General features: G+C 42.7%; 1 protein-coding gene across 9 annotated transcripts in view; it reads left to right on the top strand.

The window, feature by feature from the left end:
* tanc2b (tetratricopeptide repeat, ankyrin repeat and coiled-coil containing 2b) overlaps window positions 1-24,600 on the top strand; it is a 78,929-nt gene that overhangs the window by 21,747 nt on the left and 32,582 nt on the right. For 5 of the 9 annotated variants that reach the window (XM_086016633.1, XM_086016636.1, XM_086016632.1 and 2 more), the window contains exons 3-5: window positions 7,946-8,017; window positions 9,843-10,040; window positions 22,357-22,461. In XM_086016633.1, the coding sequence (XP_085872759.1) occupies window positions 7,946-8,017; window positions 9,843-10,040; window positions 22,357-22,461 (375 nt within the window). Of the gene's footprint in view, window positions 1-836; window positions 1,018-7,945; window positions 8,018-9,842; window positions 10,041-14,125; window positions 14,551-22,356; window positions 22,462-24,600 lie in introns of those variants that run through there. The other 4 variants (XM_086016637.1, XM_086016635.1, XM_086016638.1 and 1 more) reach the window with 4 other exon arrangements.

Below are 24,600 nucleotides of genomic sequence, written 5' to 3'. Positions count from 1 at the left end.
TGAGAAAAGACCTTGGAAGCTGAAGCGGGTGCAACATTTTAGTCATACATATATATTGCTGCCGTCAACGGAAACCGTCTTCAAAACCAGCACTATTCAGGAAACCACAAATAGAGCATGTTTGTTGAGCCTTTAACATTGTACCCTCAAAGAGATTTTCAAAACTTGATATTGGTCATAACCTCGTGGGGACTGACCAATAGTACGTGAAAAAATATGACAAATCAGACGATTATGCTGGTAGCACTGTAAGCTAACGCTAATCTGTGCTAACACTGCAGCTCTGCTTACCCTTTGGCTGCGACGTGATAACGCTCTGGTCGTTGCAGTGGTCCTCTCACTCCGGAACTTGGTCCAGCCTCGCTGATCGTGCCATTGGCCAAAAGACTTCAGGACATTTTGAAATTAATTTGCCCCAGAGTTTAGCGTATAATAGACCCGTCTGATATTGTTTATTTTAATACACATAAATGTATTGATTGTGATTGTTCCAAAATACATGCGGAGAGGACTTTGGAACAAAAAAAAATAACATCGCATATTAAATCGCAATATCGAGGGGAAAAAAATATGGCAATTAGCCCTACTATTGAGTCAGAGCTGTTGATGAACGAGTGAAGGAATTCGGCTGCTGGCGGAAGAAGCAGAGGATGAGGGTGAGGTGAGGAGGAGGAGGAGGAGGAAGAGGGGGTGCGAGCTTGTTTCCGTCTGCGTGTGTTTGTGCGTGTGAGCTGAAGCGCGACGCGCTGAGTGGATGCGTCCTGACACCTGGCGCTCCCTCACTCGCCGCTCACATTCTCTCCTCTCCAGGCTTGTCTGGTCCGTCCTCTTCCTCCCTTTATCCTTTGTCCTTTCTCTCTCTCTCTCTCTCGCTCGCTCTCTCTCGCTCTCTCCCTCACTCCATCCGTTATTCCGCCTCGGTTCTCCGCCGGCTTCTGCTCCTTTTGTGTAGGGATCTCGCCTCGCAATGGTGCAGGATTTTTACGGCTCGGGCGACAAGGCGCTCGGCTGACAAAGGTGAGCCGCGGTGATCTGGTTGTCAGGATGAATGGATAATGAATGAATGAATGAATGAACGGACGGACGGACGGACGGACGGATGGATGGATGGATGGATGGACGGACGGACGAATGGATGGATGGAGCAAGCGCTCATCTGTTGCTCATTTCCCAGGATTTATTGGCAGCACATCTCAGATCAACTCGTGAGTGGCACCTTGATCTGAAAGCGCGTTGGACTTGATTTTATTTTCTTAAAAAGATCATCTGCTTCCTGTCTGTCTCTTTTAATCACCTTGACTGTAGTGCCACACCTTCGTGCTGGTGGTCTACATCACTAATCGCAATCAGAAATGTTGCTATTTGCCTGTTAATGCAACCAAAAGAAAAACTATTTCATCTAAAAAAAACGAGTGTCAATTTATTTGTTTTTAAGAAAAAGAAAAATGTACTTTGGTTGTTTTTATTACAAAGAAACTAATTGGAGATACACGCTATTCATTGTAAAGTGATGCTATGTAAGTATTAATGCTGAATTCAAATTGAATTTATTTCAATTTTGTTATTTACTTTCTTTTAGTTCAACTCATTTAAAAGGGTAATTATAAAAAACATTTTTGGTATCATCGCTGTAAAAAGAAAATCATTGAAGAGTGACACTGTGTGTGACATATCTGTCAGTATTAATGCTAAATTTAAAGTCCCTTTTTAGTTTAGTTATTTTACTATAGCTTGTTTAAAAAAACGTAAGTACAAAAAACACATATTTTAATACCAACACTTTTTTTTGTTTGATAAAAAGAAACCACAAAATCAGTGTTTTCATCGTATTTACACTATTTCATGGCTACTAGTTTACCTTTTATTGCAATATATCCTCGCATCAAATAATTTATACAAGGGAAAAAAACAAGAAAAAAAGAGAGTAAAATAACCTTTGCACATTTGCAATTTATTTTTTACAAATTCACCTATTTTTAGTTATTTGCTGAAAAATTCACCTATTCAGTGTGTTTATGCTCAAAAGGAATAAAAGTAGTACTTCGACACCATTTTGAGTAGAAATAGCTTGATCACATTTTTTTGCACCCAAGTCATAGCCATTTATTCTCGATTTGATACCTCGGCAATGCATTGTGAAAAAAAAATAAACAAGACAAACAAATCCAAAATTTCTTAATTATCTATCTTTTTTTTTTTTTAATAAAGGCACAGTGATAACTTTTTACATGGACAGTGGTTCAACTCAAGTAAACAGCATATTTTATTCTTGGCATTCATAAAGCCGATCTCAATCAGCTGAAAATTCACGCGTCGGCCCTGATTTCCGATCACATGATCGGATTGGGACAAATCTAATTCTTGTGGCATTTTGGTGCCAAGGAACTACGTCTAATTGAGTTGAGAAGTTTCGTTTCACCAAAATCACGGCTTTAGCGCCATCTTTTGGCATCCGAACAAAAAAACGCAGTCATAAAGATGGCGTTAACAGACTGTTTTTGCCACCTTATCCACCCGCCCACTTAGGCATTTGCGGAGAACAAAAGGAGCAGGAGATCAGGCTAATGAGTCTCGGCCACATCCGCCCTCCTCTCTCAAGTCTGCCTTTTGCCCTTATAAACTGCAACTTAGCCTTCCCGTTATGTTTGCATCTCCATTCATCTTCCTCCTCCTCCACATCTTTTTTTTCTCCCACTCTCAACCCATCCGATTCCCTCTCGTTTTCCTTATTTGTCAAATCCCACTCTCGCCTCTACGCCCACATCGTCATCCACTTAAGCTTGCCGTCATCACACGCTGCTTTCCTTTCACGTTGTCTCGAGAGCTTCATTTCACAGAGCGTGGCAGGAGATGATGTGACTGTGCCATTTCTGATTCTGGGTAGGAGGTTGGAGGGAGAAAAAAAACCAATCATGATTTAAAGGGGAGAAATCCTGGAAAAATATGGAATGACTTCTACTTCTGTTCGAAGGTGGGACCGTACCATTTTGGATTCTAGGCAGGGGTGGAGCAACTCCAAGAATCACCGATATGACAAAAAGTCAAGTTGTAGCAAAACAGTGAAATCATTTGTACTTCCTAGTTCAAGATTGGAGTCAGTGGACTGTACATTTTTGTTGGGAAAGTGGTACAACAAAGCTATTCATGTCTTAAAGTGGAAGTCAACCCAAACATATTTTTTTCGAGAATATGTTCTATGCAAGCCCACTAGTTGAAAGAAGGCATCCTGATGAATATTGCATTTGCGGGATAAGAGTTAATCCACTTGTTTTTAGCCATCTCTGGGGCGGCCATTTTGTCATTTCTGTCGACTGAAAATGACATCACAACTACCCAGGGCTCAGGTAATGACAAATTACAGCTCGCCTGTTTTCTAAAGCTGAGCCGTGATTGGTCATTAGCTGAGCCCTGGGTAGTTGTGATGTAATTTTCAGTTGACAGAAATGACAAAATGGCCACTCCCTGAGATGGCTAAAACAGGTGGATTTTGCTGCTTAACTCATAGTCCACAAACGCAATATTAACCAGAATGCCGTGTTCAACTAGTGGGCCTGCTGGGAACATATTCTGGAAAAAAAATATGTTTGGGTTGATATTCCCTTTAAAAAAAGAGTAATAATTGTGAGTTAATTTGCATGGTTCAGAGCATGACGTAAGAAGGCGGGACTATACCATTTTTGATTCAGGGGTGGGAAAACTATTAAAATTATTCCTCACCAGGGAAACTGGAAAATAATAATGGAAAACTAATAATGGAATTATTTTGACTTCCTGTCCATCGATTATCGTGTGAGATGATTGGACCGTGCCATTTGGATTTCTGGCATGCAATGAACGGTTCCGGCTTTGACGCAAAGAGAAAGTGAAATCATTTTTACTGCCACAGAGCATGACATCAGAATACATCAGTGTACAATTTTTCATTTGGAGCAAGGAATACTGTAGTGATTATCACATCTTAAAAAGACGGCAGGGTGCCATTTTAGCTAAATGGGGCACATTTATATAGTGGAAATAATAGCGTATTCACTACGGGACTGTACGATTTTCTGATTTCGGGTGCGTGAAAAATCCCAATCGTGACTCAAAACAACAAAAAGCGAGATAAAAGCTTTAGCTTCTTATAAACGATATAAACGTGGATTGTCTGTATGGACTCTCCAATAGGGGAGAATGTAAACTCAGGAAGAGCCAGCTGGGGAAATTCAAACCCCGAACCTCCGAACGGTGCTGCCCCATATTAAGTCCTCGATGTCGCAGCAACCCTGAAAGAAATGTGACCAAAAGCATCAGTCTTTGTGTTTTGTTTTTTTTTCCTTGCGCTTGCGTTTCCTTCCGTGTGTCTATTTTTGCCGCGTGTGATGTAACAACACAGTGATGTGCTGGAAGCCTTGCCAGCTTCTATTCATTTTTTTATTTTTATTATTTTCTTTTCAAAACCAAGACCACCCACTAGCGACACAGCCTCCCGTTGCAGTGTGGGAGTTTTTTTTTTTTTTTTTTTTTTTTATAACACATTGAATCTAACATTTCCAACGCAATTTACACGTACTGTACTGTCCTTTAATTCCTCCATCCATTCATTGAAGACTTCAGGACATTTTTTCACCTCTGAGCTTCTATCCATGTCATTCGTCAATCGATGCATTCATCCCATCTGTTGAAATTATTAAAAAACATCAGACAAAAAATACAAAAATACTTTAGAAAATACAAACGTCTTAAAAACAGTACTAAAACCTTAAACAAAATGATTAGACAAAATATAATATACAATACAATACAAAAATAGTATCTTAAAACATATTCTAACCTCTTCTATTCTATATTATTATTATATTATAGTATTAAATAAATAAAATTGTAAATAAGATATTAGACCAAAAAGCATGACATAAAATGCACTGTTGATAATACATAAATATTAGATGAAAAATATAAACTGGCGGAAACATTAAAAAATCTTAAGGTATAGATAAAGTTAGTTTTGACAAAACTAATGTTAGGCAAAAGAAATAGATGAACAATACAAAATATTTGGAATAAAAACAATCATGTAGGGGGAAATGAATTGCATTTTTCTCGATTAAAAATACCCACATTTTATTATTTAACAAAATTAGAAATAAACTGGTAAAAACGGGTTTAATTGGTCAAAGCATTTCATCCTTTCACACATGATTGCCACATCTCCATAATGATTCTTTGTCCCCGTGCGAAATAGTCCCAACGCATGGCCATGCCGTCACCGCTGCAAAGAAAAGCCAGCAGACTCGAGTGTGCTGTTATGTTGGAGGCGTAGGAGGCGCACAGAGGGCAGATTGTGTCACTCTGACTCGCCTTGTGTTCTTCTGGAGAGGCCGCCACATGTTTTGTCTTGTGTCCTGCTGTGGCAAGAAGACACGTCTCTGTCCTCGAACAGTCCGAGGTTCACTCCTCCTCCACCTTCTTTATCTCCCCCCTGAAAGAGGCCACTTGTCTGCGTGCCACAACATCCCATTGTGATTACGAAACAACAGAGCAATCTGCGGCGAAGAATGGACACTTTCTTTCTCCGATACATATGCGACAAAGGCGCGATTCTCCGGCCTGACAGGATTTGGACGAGGGAAGAAAAGCGGTAACGACGCTTTGTGGGATATGTGTCGCCTCTGTTAAATATGGACTCATCAAAGACTTTGGCTTTATTTATCGCTAAATGTTAGCTCCAAAAGCACATCCAGCAAACATTTTCGGTTGCCAAAAAATTCCCTCAAAATCGTTCAATAATGACATGGTAATAATAATAACAATAACAATGCCGTTTACTGTGGATATATTTTTTTTACAATAATACTTAACTATATTTATAATTTGTACCTGTGAAGTCCCAAGTGGGGCTGTCATTGCCTACAGTCTGTGAAATATCCACATGCTCTCCTTTCTTCTCATCTGGTTCTGCTCTTTGTACAATTATAATATACTGTAACTGCTGTGGACAGGTAATGTAATTGTGGGTAATAAAATAATGTGGCGCCTCAAAACCTTGTTTCCTGATAAGACCACCAGGGGTCGCAGTTTTTCCGTCTGTGGTAGGCCTAACTCTGACCCTAACCATAATCCCCTAATTTCAAACCTTTAATTTTATCCGACCCTAACCCGACCCCTACCCAAACCTTAAATCCAGCTGCAACCCCCCACTTTTCCCCATAACTTCACTTTAACACTTTCCCTACCATAACACTAGACCCAAACCTAACCCCTCATCCAAACCTACTAACTCTGACCCTAATCTTTTAACCCCCTAATCCATAAATTTGACCTTCCCTCATCCCCGAACCAGCTTCCATGCTCCTATATTTACAGTATGCTTGTAGTATTAAAAATAAATAAAAAAGTAGGATCCCAGCATTGATGTAACTTCTTGACTCAGTAGTTGCAGTGTTTTTTGTAGCGCAGCGCATCGGTGTCAATCTCATGCTGGCCCAGTTCCCACGCGATTCCCCGCGCCCCCTCGGGCTCTTTGAATCTGTCCATCGAGCGGCTTGATCTTTCCACCAGAGAGGCCAAATACTGTGCTGGTGACCAAAAGTTAGCTACCATCTTTATTTTAAGGCTGAAGCTACAAAGGTGATGCTTTACGGCTTTTCCGTAGGACTTGAACACTACCTGGTCTAGTGTGTTGCACGTAGCCAGTGGACCAGTTTCTTCCTAGTCTACCACCTTCATGTAGTCTAGTCACTCGCTGGTCGTCTTAGGCTGTTCTTAATCCTGATGTCCGATTGTGTTTACATCCTGCGGTCAATCAATTTGGAACCATTTCAAGCACACTGGTGGTGTTCTGCTTGCGGGAGTGGGTCGGTGAGGCAGGAGGGGACAATGGTCGGACTCAGCCACCGGTTAAAGACTCCAGTCCTTCAGCACCTCTCCGGAGATGTCGTCAGGGGACTGTAGTTTGCTGGGTCTGTCGTTGCTTAATTGTTGGACCTTGCCTGCATTGGTCGCGCATGAGGCAGTCTGCGATCCTCCTCTGAAAAGTCAGCTTTTACGTCTCTGATACATGTACCTCTCTGGCAGAGCTGCACAACTCTGTCGCTAAATCTTAAATCCCCTTTCACTTTCCTAAGCAGGCATGGCTTTTTCTTGGGATGCAGCAAACTCGGATGCTGTCCGCTGATGATGCCTACGAAGAAGTTGATATAATGCAAAACTGCTGCTGGATACTGATCCATATCTTAAACAAATCCCATTTTGTAGTCTGGAAACAGTTCTGCATTATTCTCACCTCGCTAAAACCAGCAGATGACTCTTCAATTTGCGAAGCAGCCCTTGTTAGCATTGTCATTGGGAATCATTTCTTCACCGTGTGTGTCTGTCAACATATGCCATTTTTGTTTCTATTGGCCTGAGCAGCATGAGACCTATGAACTCTTCTCAGCAACAAGCGACCGCAAAAGCAATTTTGGTCGATCCGCGTCTGCTTGCTTGCTACGATTTAATTTGGGATGATTGCGCTTCATCACAACAAACAACCCCGGGACGAGACTAGCCGCACTCCCGCCCTCCTCTTTGCAGCTCCATCCACTGCGGTTAGTTCCAGCTGCGTGCTCCCTCGGGGCGTCATTGATCCTCATATAGTGAACTGTATGTGGATCCGAGCTGGGAGTCGTCCACTGTTTCTCTGGTGCTATCAGACTTTAGAAGATGGCGGGCGGGAGGAAGAGGAGAAAGTGGAGCTTGGCGGCAAGCTCCGCCTTCGCCACCGTCAGGGGCCGCTTGGGCCCCGGCAGGAAGGGCGTGGAGGGCCTGTGCCTGAGTAGCCTGTTGGGGGTCCTGAGGTCCCACTTGTGGATGATCGGGGACGAGTGTGCGACTCGATTGCTGCTCGGCCGCAACGTGGCTGCGGCGTCGCGCTGGCACCACCGTGCTCACTCGCTGTCCTATTCTTTGTGCTCGTCCTTCACAGATGGCGGGAGCGAGGACCTGGCAGACCCCCGCTCACCCGGTCTAGACCCTCACCTGAGCCAGTTCGGCCAAGGTAAATGTATATTACAAGCAATTTAATGTATACACACGTCAGTGTGAACTGCAGCAACAATAGTCAGCGACATTGCGTTGTAAAAAAACGCGTCAGTCAAGTTGGCTTTAGATACCAAATCTTTACTTCTAGTTACACGAGAAGTGAAAGTGAGCAGTCAGTATCAATAGTCAGCATCATTCTGTTTATAGAAAAAAAAATTTTTTCTCCAAATCTTTACAACTACTGAAAACGAAGGTACATGCGAGTACTGTAGATGTTTATCAGCAGCAATAATAGTCAGACACATGTAGTGAAAATATAACTATACATGGCTCAATTCTCCAAATCTTTACGACCACTCAAGTTGATGTATTTAGGTGACTACATTTTTCTTTGAAGTGGGAGTATCGGAGAGGTATCAGCAGAACTAGTCAGCAGCATTGTTTGGAGCCAAAAAGGGTCTCAATAAAGTTGATAGCACAAATCCTCCTGACTCCTTTCTGAACTGTAGATGTTTATCAGCAGCAAGAATGGTTGGCAGCGTTGTATGTAGTGAAAAGCATGTAAATAAAATGGACTTTATAAGCTAAAATCTCCAAGTACCAAAGATGTTGTCTGGAGCAAAAAACTGTGTCAATTAAATTCACTGCATTCCTAAATTGTTTCTGCCTCCTGAAGATGGTGACGTTTCATGAGAAAATATTGACATTCGTGTAATGTCATTTGAAGTGAGTGCACTGTAAATGTTTATCAGCAGCAACAATAGTCAACATTGTTGCGTATGGCAAAATGGTGTCGATAAGGTAGAATTCATAGCCTAAATTTTTATGCCTGAACATAATTTAGATAAATGTTTTTTCTTGTAGTTCACCTTTGAAGTGATAGTCCTGCAGATGTTATCCAGAAGCAAGAATTGCCAGCAATGTTGAATGTGCCCCCCGCGCGCCCCCCCAAAAAAAATGCATGAACGCATGAGAGGATGTTGATCTTGTAATCTGCTGTTGAAGTAGGTGTACTGGAGAGTTTATCAGCAACTGGGAGGAAATGTTTTCCGTAATTACCTCGCCCCCCACCCCTTTTTTTTCTCTCCCATCCTTATGCATGATTGGAACATGCCAACCGGTGTGGGCGTTTGTGTTTGTTTGGAGTCACGAAGCGGCCCAAACGTGTCATTATTGCATCACATCGTCGACTAAAATACTTTTTTTTTTTTTTTCTTTTCTAATTTCTGCTCGCATTAGCAGCCATACCATAACGATCACATTAGTAGTGGCATGCTTCTGGATTGTATGTTTTGTCCATCATTACAAAAATAAAGCTATAACTGGACTTATATGACTTTACTTTAGACCAGCACAGACCGAATTTGCATCTTTAGATTAAGTTATAGTGTAGTAAACCTAACATAAACTGTAGCTAGCTACCATAAAAAGTAATAAACTGATGCACTGCATTTTTATAGACATAAGTTGAATCAACATTTTTTTTAATGAAATGCCTGCCGTGGTTGTGGTTGTATAATTTTTTTTTTTTTTTTAGTCTTCCAGTAAAATTTTGTGTGCAGTGTGTGCACGCCGCCCTGATGAATCCATAATAATCTAAATGCCTCCAATGATTGTGTTGAAAGGGCCAAACACTGACATTTATTATTACCTCAGTTTATTGTATTTGTTGATTAGCACGATTACATAACCCCCCGACTAATTTTTGGTTATAACTGCAATTTTGTACATGAGTTGTTTGTTTGCGTTTTCATCAATTGTCTGCACTTTCCCCATTCAAATCCATCACAAATGAAACAAAAGTGCAGATTCATGCCTGTTGTGCGTCTTTTGTCCCACAGGTGGCAGCTTAGACGGCGACTGCGCCTTCGAGGCGGACTACTACGCCGCCTTTCCGCCGCCTCCGCCGCCGCTCTCCATGGCTGAGGGCGTCCAGCACATTCGTATCATGGAGGGCGTGTCGCGCTCGCTGCCCTCGTCGCCGCTGCTCGGCCACCAGGCGCTCGGCGTCCGGCTGCAGGCCGTCAAGAAGCTCACAGGTGAGATGGCGGGGCGTTGTTTTTCTTTTTTTTGCTTGTTTTGTTTTTTTAACGAGGAAGCTGCGGGAGATGCTTTGTGATCGCAATCAGATTTGACTTGATTTTTGAGGTGTAATTTCATAGATGGCCACTAGGGCGCACCAGATCATGGAAGCTTTGCACACCTTGATTAATGCCGATTTCAGATTTTAGCCAAATGCTGTGATTTAACCCTCCTGTTAGTGTCTGAAATTGACCTGTAAAAAAACATGTACACATTTTTTGTCATCTCCTTTAAAAAAACGTTTTTTTTTGTTTTTTTTAAACTACCACTCCCCCAAAAACAGTGCAAGGCAAAAGTGCATAACAGTACACGGCATCATAAGAATCATGCTACAATGTTGTTGTGATGCTCATCTTTTCACATACTACATATCATATTTTTATTCTAATACAATTTTTTTAATGACGCGATTCAGCATCAAAGCAGCAGGTCACATTGATGCACAAACCCAACAGGAGGGTAAATGGGTTCATTTTCAGAATATTTATTTCCCCATCATAGATGAGGAATTATGCTGAGGAGACAAGCTCAGGCCTGTTTTTGGTTGCACATCTCCTGGCAGATGAAGCTTAATTTTGGGGCTCTTTGATCAGCTGAAGGAGTGTGAATGTGGTTTTGTTGTCGTGTTGTCCAATTAAGAGTTGCCTTTTCTTACGGCAGTGGAGTTTCACTCCTTTGTATTTTTAGCTTTGAAGAGTTTATCGCCTTTGATGTGTCATCTGTGCACTTTTTTTGTGTTGTCAACAAAACATTGTATTTGCATTGTAAAAAAAAAAAAAAAAATATTTAGTACTTTTTTAGCTATATTTTAGCAAAATTCCAACCAATCTTCAAAATTGATCAAAGCTGTGTGGAGTCTATGATGCACTCTGTTGGACGAAAGTATCGGGTCACCTTCCGGTTTCTGGGAATGAAGGAAACATGGACTTCACTTGCGCTTTGTTCGTCCTTCGTTGCTCTCCCCATCAACAAAGCAAACACATTTCATTCCGTCACTCCGGGCTTTGTCACCCTTTAATTAATCCAACTCAGCGCCACGTCCTGCACAGCGTGACAGCGCCAAATGCTTGCTTGCGTGTGTGTTTGTGCTCTGACGTCAAAGGACGCAGTTCACGCCTCACCCGCTCTCTGTTCATGTTGTGGACGCTTAAGAAGGACTTTTAGGATTATTATGATTAAAAACAAAAGACAATAGTAGCTTACAAGGTAGAATGTTTGAACTGCAGGAAAGAAGAATGGAAATTTCTTTCAAGTTGATTCAAGGCTGTGGCGCTGCTTGAGTCCTGATTATGTTTTAACCCCACTTCTATTCCTCTTATTCACCCCAAAAAAATGCACACAAAAAAACTCCCAAAAATTGGAGAAACATGTTTTTATCACCTCTAGCAAAAGTTTTAGTGGCGCACTGAATCAACCTGGATTTTTTTTTCAAATAAGAAGTGTAGTCCCACACCGTATGATTTTCTGCTGAAATTTGGAGGTACATGTATAATATTTTTATTCACATTATTGAAGGATCCATTCAGCACTTGGATTAACCCGTCAGCCTTGAATCAACCTGTATTTGATTGAAATGACATTTTGGTGAAAAGCCACTCAATTAATGCGATAAAAAGGATAAAAGTTGGAAAGAAAGGTATAAAGAAGTAAACCCTAAAGTTTTGTGCACTTCTTTATACAGTGAGACCCCACATTCGGCATTCACGGATTTGGTGGGAGGAGGGGCCTATCCCGTTTTTGGAAACCCTAACTTACTGTCTTTTTTTTATGGGGGGGGATCAGAAGGAAATGTTAGTTATTTTTTGCATGGTAATTATAATAACATCAATTATTCATGGTTTATCTATTAGTCCACTGTACTTCTTTTACTTTTTCATATCATAATTGCATACCCGTATGTGTAGACAGGGCCAGAGTGTTAATGTATCACCAGATGGGATCCAGAGCTTCTCAGATTTCAATTGACATACAAAATCCAGACACTAAAGCCCTTTAGCTGATTCTAGTGTTGTGCTTTCTGTGGCTCCCACTTTGTGACATCATATGTTCTCACCGGCTTTGCACAGTTCCCCCATGTTGGCTATTTTTAGTCTGCAACAATGGCTCATTATAAGAGTGGGGGCTGTAATCGCTGTCTCGTTTGTTCCCGCTCGGACACCTTACACACGATGGATTGACCTGATTTATTGATCGACTGGCAATAGAAACATTTCAAGGTAATTATTTCTACAGTCTTAGTAGAGCTGGCAAGAAGTCTTAAAAGTAATACGTCTCGCTTGTCTATCACGAAAAGCACATGAATAGGCCTGTGCCCTAAAATGAATGTGAAAACGCCTATTTTGGATCTTAAAAGCGGTTGTTTTGATCCAATTTCCAAGTTGCTATCTAAAAACTAAGAAAAAAAGCCCACGCCACTAGCTTCACTAAGCAATGCGAAATTGGGTTGTTTGGTAGTCACAAGATGCATGAAGTAGCCTTGAGGACCCTGACCCTGAAATAATTAAGTCAGCCATTTAGTTAAAAATAACGATTTGGTCCAATCGCCCAAGTGTTCGTCTTAAAAAAAAAAGAACAAAAAAAAGTTAGCCCTTGCCACCAGCTTCATCAATTAATGCAAAATTTGGTCTATCCCGACAAGATACACTAAAAGGCTCAAGGACCCATGCCTTATAATAAACAGGAAGTTTCGCTGATTAAATCCCCCGATGCACCACCATCTTCATCGATCAAAGTCACATTTGGTGGATTTGCCAATCATGACAAGATGCACGAAGAAGTCCCAAGACCATATACCCCGAAATGAACAGTCAGTTAATTTTTATTAAAAATATTTTTGAGCCAATCGCCAAGTTGCAGTCTTAAAAAAAAAATTTTTTTTAAAAGATGCTTCATCAAGCACCGTGAAATTTGGTGGGTTTGTCAATCACGACAAAATGCATAAAAAAGTCTTAAATGAACGTGAAATCAAACATTTGGTATTAAAGTAAATATTTGTCCATTAAAAAATTATTCAAAATAAGAAATAAAACCTCACCACCAACTTCATTGATCAACTCGAAATTTGGTGGGATTGTCTATCGTGACAGGATGCACAAAAAAGCCAAAGGGACCCATGCAAGAAAATGAACAGGTAATCATCCATTTTTTTTTTTGGGTCCAAATCTTGTTTACATGAACTGCCTCCCCCAAGACAAAGTAAACCCAAATCAGAATCAGCGATAGTAGACAGATAAACAGACCGTGTTAAATCGCAAAGGATTTTAGCCTACACTGTCCAAAGTGGGCGTAGCTTTTGATAGTTCGCCCTGCGACAGCAAATCCAAACAACGTGGGTCCAAAAGGTCAGATCTTATCATCCAGTATTCCAAGATTATTTCCCCTGCCAGCTGATCTTTTTATGAGAAGCGATTCTGTGGATTATTTCAAATTTGTCACGCACACACAGCCCGCTGGTGACTTAAGCGTCAGCCGCCTCTCGCCGGCTTCACGCTGCAAGTTGATGACAATGACAACACACACTCGCCGTCGTGTGACACCATGGAGTCAAACTACAAATGTGTCTGTTATGTGTGTGTATTCACAGCTGTTCTGTACGTTGATGAGACTGACCGACATTCCCAAACTCGCATGACATTTATGAGCCATGGTCGTGCAATTTAAGAACTCTTTGGGGAAATAAATGTGACTGACGGAGATGATTAAAGTAGGGGGGAAAAAGTGCTGCTTTTGGCACTAAATGCCCTTAAAAAAATGGCTGCACTTTCAAGGGTAAAACAAGGACACGCAGGAGTCGACGGGGAGACGCTCGCGGTGGCTTTTCATTAATAACCCAACAAAATCATCCCCTTTGTCATCCCGCGTGTCCGTCAGCTGCAAAACTGTGCGCCTTTTAATAACAACGCTCTCCTCCCACCCTCGTCTCTACTTTTTTTTTTTTTTTTTTTTTGATTATGCCATTTTCTTCCCTGCTCTCCATTCCCACCCTTTTTCCTCCCCCTCCTTTCCTGCTCGCTGGTTGCCATGACAACAGCAGCACTGCGCCATTCATCCATCGGAAGGACCCCGGGCTCGTGTTCCCGCTCCGTACATAACGATGCTAAAGGCGACAGATGCGGCGGTTGGCGGACTGAGGCGCTCGCTACCTCCAGGCTGCCGCATCGCTCCTTAGTGTTGCGCGAGGGTGAAGGTTACCTGGTAGGCTGGGGTGTCACCTCTGTGGTACCCTCCCACCAGCAGCACCATCACCGCCCCCACCCCTCCGCCGAGACACAACCGCCTTCTTCCTTTTCCTCACACTCCTCCCATCGCCGCCGTATCGCTTACTCGAGTGCAGCATCGGTGCCCAAAACCTGAGGAGATTCCACCCCCCGCCCCACCCTTCCCCTTGCTTGACTTTTCCGGCCCACTCGGGAAGGACTTCCAGCTCGCCGAGCCTCCGGGAATGCAGGACCGCTCCTGTTGAGAATGGTGAGCGACCGCCGCGCCCTCGTCTCCTGTTCGCACGCTGTCAGGGTCGCCGGCACGGGTCATGTGACGCTGGACTGACCGGACGTGATTTCACTTGTCGGAGGGGCGCTAATGACGCTGCGAATCAAGTGATGTGCTCAAGTGGTTTTTTTTGGGTTTTTTTTTTTTTTTGGTGCGTTCATGCGTTAGCGTGGGTGAACATTCAATTGTCTTTTGAGTGTGCGCGCGCATGTGTGTGTATGTGTGTCTCTAAGTACAAGCTGTGGGCGGCTAATGATGCACTTTTCCCAGCATAGCATCAGACTATGTACCATATGCTTGCATAAATAGCTTAAAGTTGTCAGGTGGGAAGGGGGGTGGTAGAGTTTTTTTTTTTTGAGGAGTGTTGGGGGATGTGGATGCCCACTTCCTCTGGCTGTGTTGCTGCAGGCTGCCTGCCTCGCTACCGTCTCCCCAGGGGGGCCAGACGAGCTGCTGTTGAGCGAACGGAACAAAATGTCTCAATAACAGCGGCCAGACGGCATTGCTTGCCTCCGCTGGTTGGCATCCACTCCCGACCTGCTGAGGGCGACCAGTTCAGGAAGTCGTTTGTGTCCCCCAAGTTGTTGTCGAATAGAATTGCGTAGCCGCGTCCGTTTACGTATTTTTGGGCCCTCTGACGAAATCTCCAGTCGTATGTGAAAATCGACGATTTAACAGCGCTCGAGAGCAAGATTTTAACCAATCAGAAACTTGAAGAAAGCCATCTCCGGAAAAGGCCCAGTAATAGTCATCGTGAATATTCGAGGGGGGCTCGACACTACCGTGACCTTGTAACTTTCAACTTCTAAGAAAAGTGGATATTAGCAAGCTTTTAGCACTGGTCGCTATCTACTAAATAACATTCCTGGTACTTTAGCCCAAAATATCTCTACATGCATTAACTGCATGTAAAAGTCAACTAGAAATCTAAACGGTCAAACAGAAATGTAAAGAAAACCATCTCCAGAAAAGGCACATATCGGAGCTACATTCCCCAAATCTATAAAGTTGTAATTGACAATTTCTGACAAGGAGAAATACATTGAAATACGTACTCGGTGTCAGAACTCGGACCAGCAGTGTCAGGTTTAACGATCTGTCAGCGTCTGATCGTTGTCTAACAAACAGCAATTTTCTAATTTTCCCCCAAAATATCTCCATACGACCACATTGTGGGACCAAAAAAAAAAATCAGCCGGAAATTTAATTGAAAAGCGGAAAAAGGCCGACTAACAATAAACAAAGAATCGATGAATAGGGGTCTCCACATTACTAGGTGTGGACTGTCAAGGAAGCCAAATACAAATACGCCTTGCATGCAAAAGTCACCAGAAAGCTACCAAGTGCACTCCAAAGCAAAACAGATCTCTTTGCCAATCAGAAATGTTTAGAAAGCCAAAAAGGCACTGAAAGAATAATCGGCGATGAAACTAGTAGGGTAATTGTACATGCAGATTTGGGTTGGCGATCGGTTAGCTTTTGGTCACATTGTACTGTGGTCTAATTGGATACAATTGCTTCTAAAAGCCAACTGGGAAAACACTTTTAGAGCTCTTGAGTACTAGCCAAAGCAAAAGAGATTAAGCCAATCAGGACCGTAAAAGAAGTGCAGTAACAGTAATCATTCATTACACTTGAATATCATGCTTGAAAATGATCAACCTGTCTTTGATTTTTCTAAAAACTTAACATGCAGTCTGCATGCAGCTCATAAGCCAAGATGCACTTTTTTGCGACTTCATGTGTCTCATGCTGTTATGTAAAAGTGTCATATTGTAACATTCAGTAATGCCAGTGTGACTTTGAATAGCCCCTCTATCTACCTACCCTCTATTCGTCCAAATGAAGTTCGTTACTACACGTTACCTTGGTGTTTAGCAGAGCCTGCAGTGTGCTATTAATAACCCTGAGAGAGATTTGCTTACAAAACAGAGGAGTGGGTTACGTGCACCACCGAGAGCTGAGCACACACCTGTGTGTGTATGTGTGTGTGCGCGCGCGCGCCCACTCGTACAAGCGTGTCCGAGGTTTTCAGGCCTGCACAATGACACCCGCGCCACCATTAGCATTCAGCGCGGCTCTGTCTGCCGCCGGCACATTTGCTCCGTCATTTCAGGGCCGCGTCCGTCTGGTCGGCGGCGCCGCCGTCGCCCCGCTAACCCACTGCGGCTTCCTAATCGGCTCTGCTTTCGCTCGCTTGTCTTCTCGAGATGTTTTCCAGTCACAAGAAGGGCGTGGTCGTCAGGTTTCAGCAGGCCCCGAGGGGATAAACATTGTCCGCGCGGCGCCGAGCTTTACTGAAGCTGGAGGTCAAGACAGCCTGGCTATTATGAGGCGATCGTATCATGCGCGGCCCTTGGCAAGTATGCGCCTGTCGCTTCCTGAAACGCCGCTGCCGGTGAGTGTAATTGATGTTCACACCTCAAGAGATGACAAAAGAAAGTTATCGCAACAGACGTGGTGCTAATACCGCTGAGTCACGAGAGCGCAGGCCCAAAGGAATCAGACCGCTGTTCAATCCCCGTTTATGACTATGAATCGAGTCTGTATTTTCGCAGACGAGGAACTGCATTTAGAATTGAACTTTGTCAAACGCAGACGTCTGCCAAGGCTAAGAAAACCTAAACATGTCAGTGTCTACTGTCAACTAGGGATGTAACGATTCCCTCAAGCCCCGATTAGATTCGATTTTCAGTTTCCGATTTTTGATTCGATTTTTTAAAAATCACTACCATGCTTGCCTCTGTGAGCTAGTGTGGTTCCGCAGACATCCACAAATGCAACACGCAATGATGATCATTTGATCTACACATTCAAAATGTGCTATGCATCTGGAATGAAAAAAAACGCTTCAAACATCATTTTCAAGATCAATTTAATCAACCCGATCGATTAATCTGAGCGAGTCGATTTTTACTCTATTTTCGATTCATCGTTACCTCCCTAACGGTCAACACATCTTAATACTGCCGAGTGACATAAGCGCAGATCCGAAGTACTCAACCGTAAAAGAGCACGGTTCAATCACCTTTTCCGAGTATGATTAAAGTATTCTCAGAAATGCCGGCAATGAGAATGTCGCCTCGTCCAGCGCAGATTGCCAAAGTTACACGTGTTAACACGGCTTACTTATGAGCGCACAGACTCTGAGGAATCAGCCGCGAAAGATGGCAGTTCAATCCCAATTTCCGGCTGTGAGCAAAGGGTGCACTTCACAGACTTTTTTCTGTGAGAAACTGCAATTTGAATGTCACTCAGTAGAGCGCAGAGCTCCATCAAGGCTTAGTGATCTCACGGCCGCAAGTACAAATACTGCTGAGTCACGAGAGCGCAGGCCCTCAGGAATCAGCAGTAAAAGATCACTGTTCAGTCACCATTCCTAGCTGCGAGTAAAAGGGAGTATTTTACCAAAATCTACTACGAGAATGTCACTCGGTCAAACGCACAACCCCGCCAAGGCTTAGTTATCTATTTCTACGTCAAGAATTCCTCGGACGACATCTTCACATTCCTCCTTCCATTTGCCGACGGGGCGTCGGCATCATTAGACGCCACACTGGCCTCGTAATAATGCTACTTTTTTGGGGGGGATAATGAGCCTTCTTAGGAAATATGCGCCGCCCATATGCCTTCTTAAAATTCTGCCTGAGCTTCACCTTGCTCGCATAATCCTCCCAAGGCGGTGCTGATTGATACACACATACACGCGCGCACACACACACACGTACATAAAAATAGAAAGCGGTAGTCTGACTAATGGACTTTTCACTTGCTGCACCAACAACATCTGCTCTACACTGTTATTTTTTCGCCATCTGAGCGCCGTTGTCAGTGCACCATGCTGTCCTAGAAGTATTTACATTTTAAATTCAGTAGATACTGTACTATATGCATGTACATATTTTTTTACGTCATTGTTTAAGTCAAAAGTTAAACTCACAGCACAAGGCTAGTGACTTCTCCAAGAGCGAATCGGATTCTGGAGTCAGACAACCTAGAGTGCAATCAATATGGTGAGGAGTCAATAAAGTCGGAAGTATTTTTTATTATAGACGTTAGGGTGGAATTGGAGTTGTCAAAACGAATCCAACTTACATACTCGGAAAAATAGAGAGATGACGTCGCATCACTCACAGTTTGTCTTCATTTGGCTAAATTGAATTAATGAGCGTCGTCACGTCTCCTTGTAAAATGGGAGCTCATTGGTTTATTTCTTTGTATGTTTTCTGTTACCGAGATGACATTTTGGGGCATGTGACCATGACTTCCCTCCAGTGAAACCGGATGCTTGTGGCACTTCTCGTTTGCTGTTGCTGTGGCGACCTGGGCGGCATGCTAGCTTCAAGCTCAGCAGACAACAAGCCCAACGTATATCCTTGTGTGTGTATCTGTATGTGTGTGTGTGTACGTGTGTGTGTGTGTGCTGACTGCATCCCGTTGCGACGATGACCTTTTCCCCGCGCCACGTGCTCGCCGCCGTGACACTGCTTTTCACCGCGTCGCTTATACTTCACCTTGTGTGTCGCTTGATGCATTGGGGAAAAAAAAAATGTCAATATTTCGTCAAATGTTTGAAAGTAATTAACGTAAAATCCGCTAAATAAAAAAACAAAAGCAAAATCTCAACTGGTTTATAAGACGCACATATTAATGTAATCTATTTACAGGACGTCGGTACTGAGCTGTGCCAGAAATAGCGAACAAAAAGTGAGTAATTTAGGCCCCTCTAAATTGTAATTGCCTGTATTAACAATTATTATATCACAAACTGTCATCCAAAACTGTAACGGCATTTCAAACTTAAAATACGCCGAAGAAAAATGTAATGTTGTGTTTTCAGTGGCTACCATTGGAATGCTTCAATGATTAATGATTAAACCTTGTGAAGAGTAAGTGCCTCAACATCGCGTCTGCATGTGTTTGAGATCTCCGTGTGATGTATAGCACAAAATATACAGCAGAGTGTACCTTGAATTTCCCTTGAGGAATTACAATGAGTATAATAATGAACAAAAAAAGAAATTAAATTACGAGAAGCTTAGAATGTGAGGCTCCTGGGATCAAGAAAATCTGCAAATCAGATGAATCTTTGTTTAACCTGCAAAGGTTGAAACTGGGTACATTCCTTTTACCGTAAATTGCAATACTAATGAATTGCGTAATGCGGCTTTTGAGTTGCTTTCACTTCAAGTGAATTGGTGGCCTTTCAAAAGACAGCAATGCCAAAACAACACGTTACAAATGATAATTATCTGTACAGAGCTATAAATACAAATGTTACTGTTTGCATTTGAAGCTTTTATGGACTCAAATAAATTGCCTTTTATTCTAAATAGTCTGAACGATATAAAAAAAAAAATCATGGCAGGTAGTGTAATGCAAGCTGACTGAGTCAAGGGACTGCATTGTATCCCCCAATGGCTGTGTGAAAGATCAATAGCGATGAGGTAATGAATCAAATTTTGTTCAAACAATACTTTAGTTTTTTTGTTTGTTTTGGGGCTACCTGCCATGACACCGCGTAGACGTTCGAATCGACTTCCGTCCTTATAGCAAAAGGAGGAAGTGAGTATTCCGTAAAGCAATTAAGGACATTTGTATTATTTTTGTGTGCCAGGATTGCTCCCATCCTCCTCAAAGTTGCTTAGCGCCAGTAAAAACGATACAGGCAACCAGGCCCCGCCTCTTAAAGCCACAGACACTGCAATACGTACGCTATTTTCTGTACTTTTTACATGTTGTACTTTTTTACCAAATTTGGTAATAAGCATACTAGCGTTCACTACGTGTATTTATGTACCCACAATGCAGGTGTAGTTATTCATAAGCTCATTAGCGGAGAGGATTTGCACCGCTGCCATCCATCAACACTGTCAGCCATCCTGGGCTTGGCGCGCACCCACAACACAACGCCACCGCAGCCGCCAGATTTAAGTCGCCGGGAGCCGACGCCGCGCAGAGGATTTACTCGTGGGGATAGATAGTCGCACCCCCGAACCCTTTCACGCAGGTGAAAATCCGGAGGAGAAACAAACGCGCTAATCTCCAGTTTACGCCGCACGCCGATGGCGCGCTTGGTCGATGGCGAAGGTGGACGCGCGATACGAGTCGCCGCTGGCTCTTCGCCGTGCCCGCAAGAGAGGGGAGCTTATCGGGATAAGTCCAAATCGAAGTGGATTGAGGCAGAGCTGTTTTGCTGCTGCTTCCTGGTAGCTGCTATGCACCAAAAACATCAAAGCAGTCATCGTTTTCTGCCTTTGAATGAAAGACTGAAATTGGTCGGGAAGTCAGTCAGTTTGGTTTGAAGCATCCATTTTATTCAACTTCTAGGACTTGTGCTTTGATGATCGATTTTTTTTTTCTTTTATGGTCTTTCTAGCTACAGTATCTAGCTATCTCTCGATCACACTTGTGCTTTGCAATTGTGGTTGAGCAGGAGCCTGGTTTTAGGCGACTGGTTTTCAGCCAATCACAGGGTATGTATGGACCAAAAAAAAAAAAAAACACCCTCAGTTGCACATCTATGGACAGTTTACCCTGTGGAAATTAGCATTGAACAATAATCATTGCATGTTCTCAGATAAGGAATTGACATTAACAAACCAATGCTAACTTTAGCCTGAAGCTAACAGCCCATTTTTGGCCCGGGTTTTATGAGGAAAACTTTAAGCTTACTAGGGATTGTATGACAAGCCGTTTGTGGAGTAGCGTGCCTTTTTCAGTATTCATTCATGCAAATAGGCAGTTCGCCACAGCTGTAAGGTGGCCAGATGCGCTCGCGTCTGTCCCGCTTTCAAAATACAAAGCCGAAACGATGAATGAGCCCATCACGCTCCGCTCGTTGCCGCTCATTTCGAGCAACTCGTCTCGTCTGTTTGCACAAAAGTCCGTCTTTGTGCGCTCAGTCAAAGCCAGACATTTGGAGTAAACAAGCCCGTGAACACATTTTGAAGGCAGATGGCAGCGGCGGGCCGACGCATGCTCGCAAAATTCGCGTTGCTGACTCAACAATGCTGCGGAACTGGCACTTTAGTTTGCAGACTCCTCTCATGGCTGTGTCGCGTTGCTGCTTGGGACTTTGTTGACGTTGCTGCTGCTGCTGCTCCATATAGGCGACATATTGTGTTAAAGCAAACCTGTGCCTCGATCATATCCCTGCGGAACTCCACTCATAACTGATTTTCAGTTCTGATTCATGTTGATGTTGGAGCACCATGTTGCAAAAAGTCACATCATATAAAGGTACATAAGATGCACAATATATGGACATAAATGTTGGGATGCTAACAGGAAGTTGTTACCCAAGCTTCCACACTTCTGGGAAGATTTTCGACTTTTTTTTTGTAAAGTCACACGTTGGATATGAGAACATATTTTCTTGCTTTTTGACAGAGTTCTTTCATACCAAACGCATGGAATCATACTTATCTTTATGGATCTTGTTTTGTTGGATCACAAAATAAAGCCCCACCCTCCCCACCCCCTCAAAAAAAACCGCACATAATTGTCCAATATAACTTGCTAACATGAACAATTACGGTAAGATTGTCCGGTTCAACCTCTTATTGATTATTTATAAACGGGCGTCTCCATGTATTGACGATGGAGGTGATATGTTAGTTTGTCTGTGTGGTTTGGCTTCAAGCGATTGTCAAATTGCTGCTTTATAAGCTTTCTGTCAACCCCCTTGTCTCACCCCCCAGCTCCCTAATTTATATATATATGTGTGTGTGTGTGTGTCTGTGTGTGCGTTGTCTCCCTCTGTGTGTGTTTGTCTGCTGCCAGCCCCTCTGCGGAAAGCAAAGTTCGTGGAGAGCCCTCGTGTTCCGCAGTCGGAGCTGGGCTCCCCCGACCCTGCCGGAAATTCCCACCTGGACAGATTGTGCCCAGGTAAGTTTCTGGCCCTCCCGCCCCTTTTCCCGCATGTCGGCTTTTTCGTGTTGCGCGAACAGCAGCGGAGAGGGAAAGTGACGCTTAATGGCGCGAGGAATGTTGAAGAAAGATTGGTCCTCCTAATCCCAGAGCTCCGCTTCCTGGAGTCGGCAGTTGGTCTGTAATCCGCACTTCAGTCCGGTCTCTGTCAAACGTCTATCCCAGTCGACCCCCCCCCCCCCCCCTCGTCCTGCCGGCCTCGCTTAAGCAGGTCACTCGGGGATATGCTTAGATTTCTGCGGAGATGTAGACATGTGAAGCTCTGGGGTCTTCTTGGCTGACACAATTTAGCGAGAAAATGGTGGACTTGTCGTTTTGCCAGCCTCTCCTGTGGAGCCTGTGCCCGATGGGAGCTCCAAGTAGGTGGTCTTTACAGATGCATTGTAGGGATGAAAAGGTTTTCCGATAACCTTTGATTGGAATTCAGACTGTTAGTTTCCAATTGTAATTATCGTTAATACCATATTTTGCGTCTTAGGGAGTGGTAGCTGTTTTTCGACTTTTCCCATCTGGTGTGCTGTTGCAGTGCAATTTATATCTTTGTTCGTCTATATTTCTCATCAAATTGTTTGGGGTTTTTAATTGTTTACATATTTTCCGAGTATGCTTTCAGAAAGTATTTTTGTCTAATGTTTTTGTTTTAGTTTCTTATACGTTTGCATTTTTTCCCTTTTATTTGTTTTCAATATTTGTGTATTTCTAAAATTTTCATTAATTGAGAAATGTTGCGTTCTCTTCCTAGTATCCGTGTCTGTTTTTAATTAACATTATATTATTGTTTTATTTTTTTGGAAGTATTTTTCTTTGTTTGTATTTTTCCATTTAATATTTTAAAGCGTCCAGTATATTTCCCCCTAATATTTTTTGTAATTAATCCCCTATGTTTTTTTTTGTTTACATTTTGCTGATTCATTTATTTTTTGTCTAATATTTCTGTATTATTTTCTAACATGTGTCTATTTTTCTCTTAATACCATTCTTTAACATTTGTGATTTTACATTTAATTGTTTACTTTGAATGTTTTATTTTTTGCCATATTTGGGCCTTTCCTCCCAAGTGTATTTTGGGGGGTAATTTTATATTTTCGTATTTTCTAAAATTTTTGTATGTTTTTTTTTTAAATCGTTTTTCTAGTTATATCTTAAGATTGGTGTATGTTTTTTTTATTTATTTTTTTATATTCAATATTTTCCCAATATTTCAAGCACTATTACCTTTTACTCTAATTGTGATACCATGATAGCGTTTCATCTTTGATGTCTCCCTGTACCTTTATTGCGCATTTTTTCCCAAACCCAAATTGAATGGGATCAGGCACACGCGCGTGCGTGCGAGTTACTGCAGATGCAACACTTTTGGGAAAGGTAATCAACGGCGCCACTGGCGCGAAGAGAGCGCTTGATTCCAATTGGGATGGTGACTGGGTCTCTGGGAGAACCGCAGCGGGAGAGGGGGTGGGCGAGTCGGGCTTTTATTTCTTAGGCGGCAGATGGACATCTTAGCTCTTAACCAGCGTCTCCTGGCACAAGTCACGGCAGGGTGTCGTCTTAACACCTGCTGCTGTGCCAGCTTGTGTCGCTTGTTTTATTTGTCGACTTCAAAGCTACCCGCTTTAGATTTGCTCCCGTTCATGAGTCAGCACTTTTTTACAATCTTTTTCGCAGTGTTTCTGTAAAATCATGGCAATCGGCGACGTGACAAGAACCTCTGCCTTTCACATGAAACCTAGTGAGGAGGAATATGAATGCATGTGTGTGTGGGGGGGGGGGGGGGAATCTGCACGGATTAGGAAAAACTGATATTAAAATCACTGTAATCTACTGCGATTTTAACATGACTTTTTCCTTTCCATTTTACTAACATTTGTGGGCATTACAATAACATTACTCCTTCTGTATTGATTACACTCAATATTTACCTGTTTGAAAGTCCACAAAACTTTCTGAAAATCATTGTCATTGCCTCCACATTTTCTATACGTTAAAAAATGACTTAATTGCATGTCTACGCAACAGGTTAGGAAATGTCAAGTCCCTACCTCGGGACTGGCTTTCTGCTATCCTCTTTCACACGGGAAATTTGAGGATCCACTTCCA

Source organism: Filicampus tigris, chromosome 19, assembly GCF_054856515.1.
Source record: "Filicampus tigris isolate MCC_2025a chromosome 19, RoL_Ftig_1.0, whole genome shotgun sequence".
Lineage (NCBI taxonomy): Eukaryota > Metazoa > Chordata > Actinopteri > Syngnathiformes > Syngnathidae > Filicampus > Filicampus tigris.
This window is presented reverse-complemented; position numbering and strand designations above follow the sequence as displayed.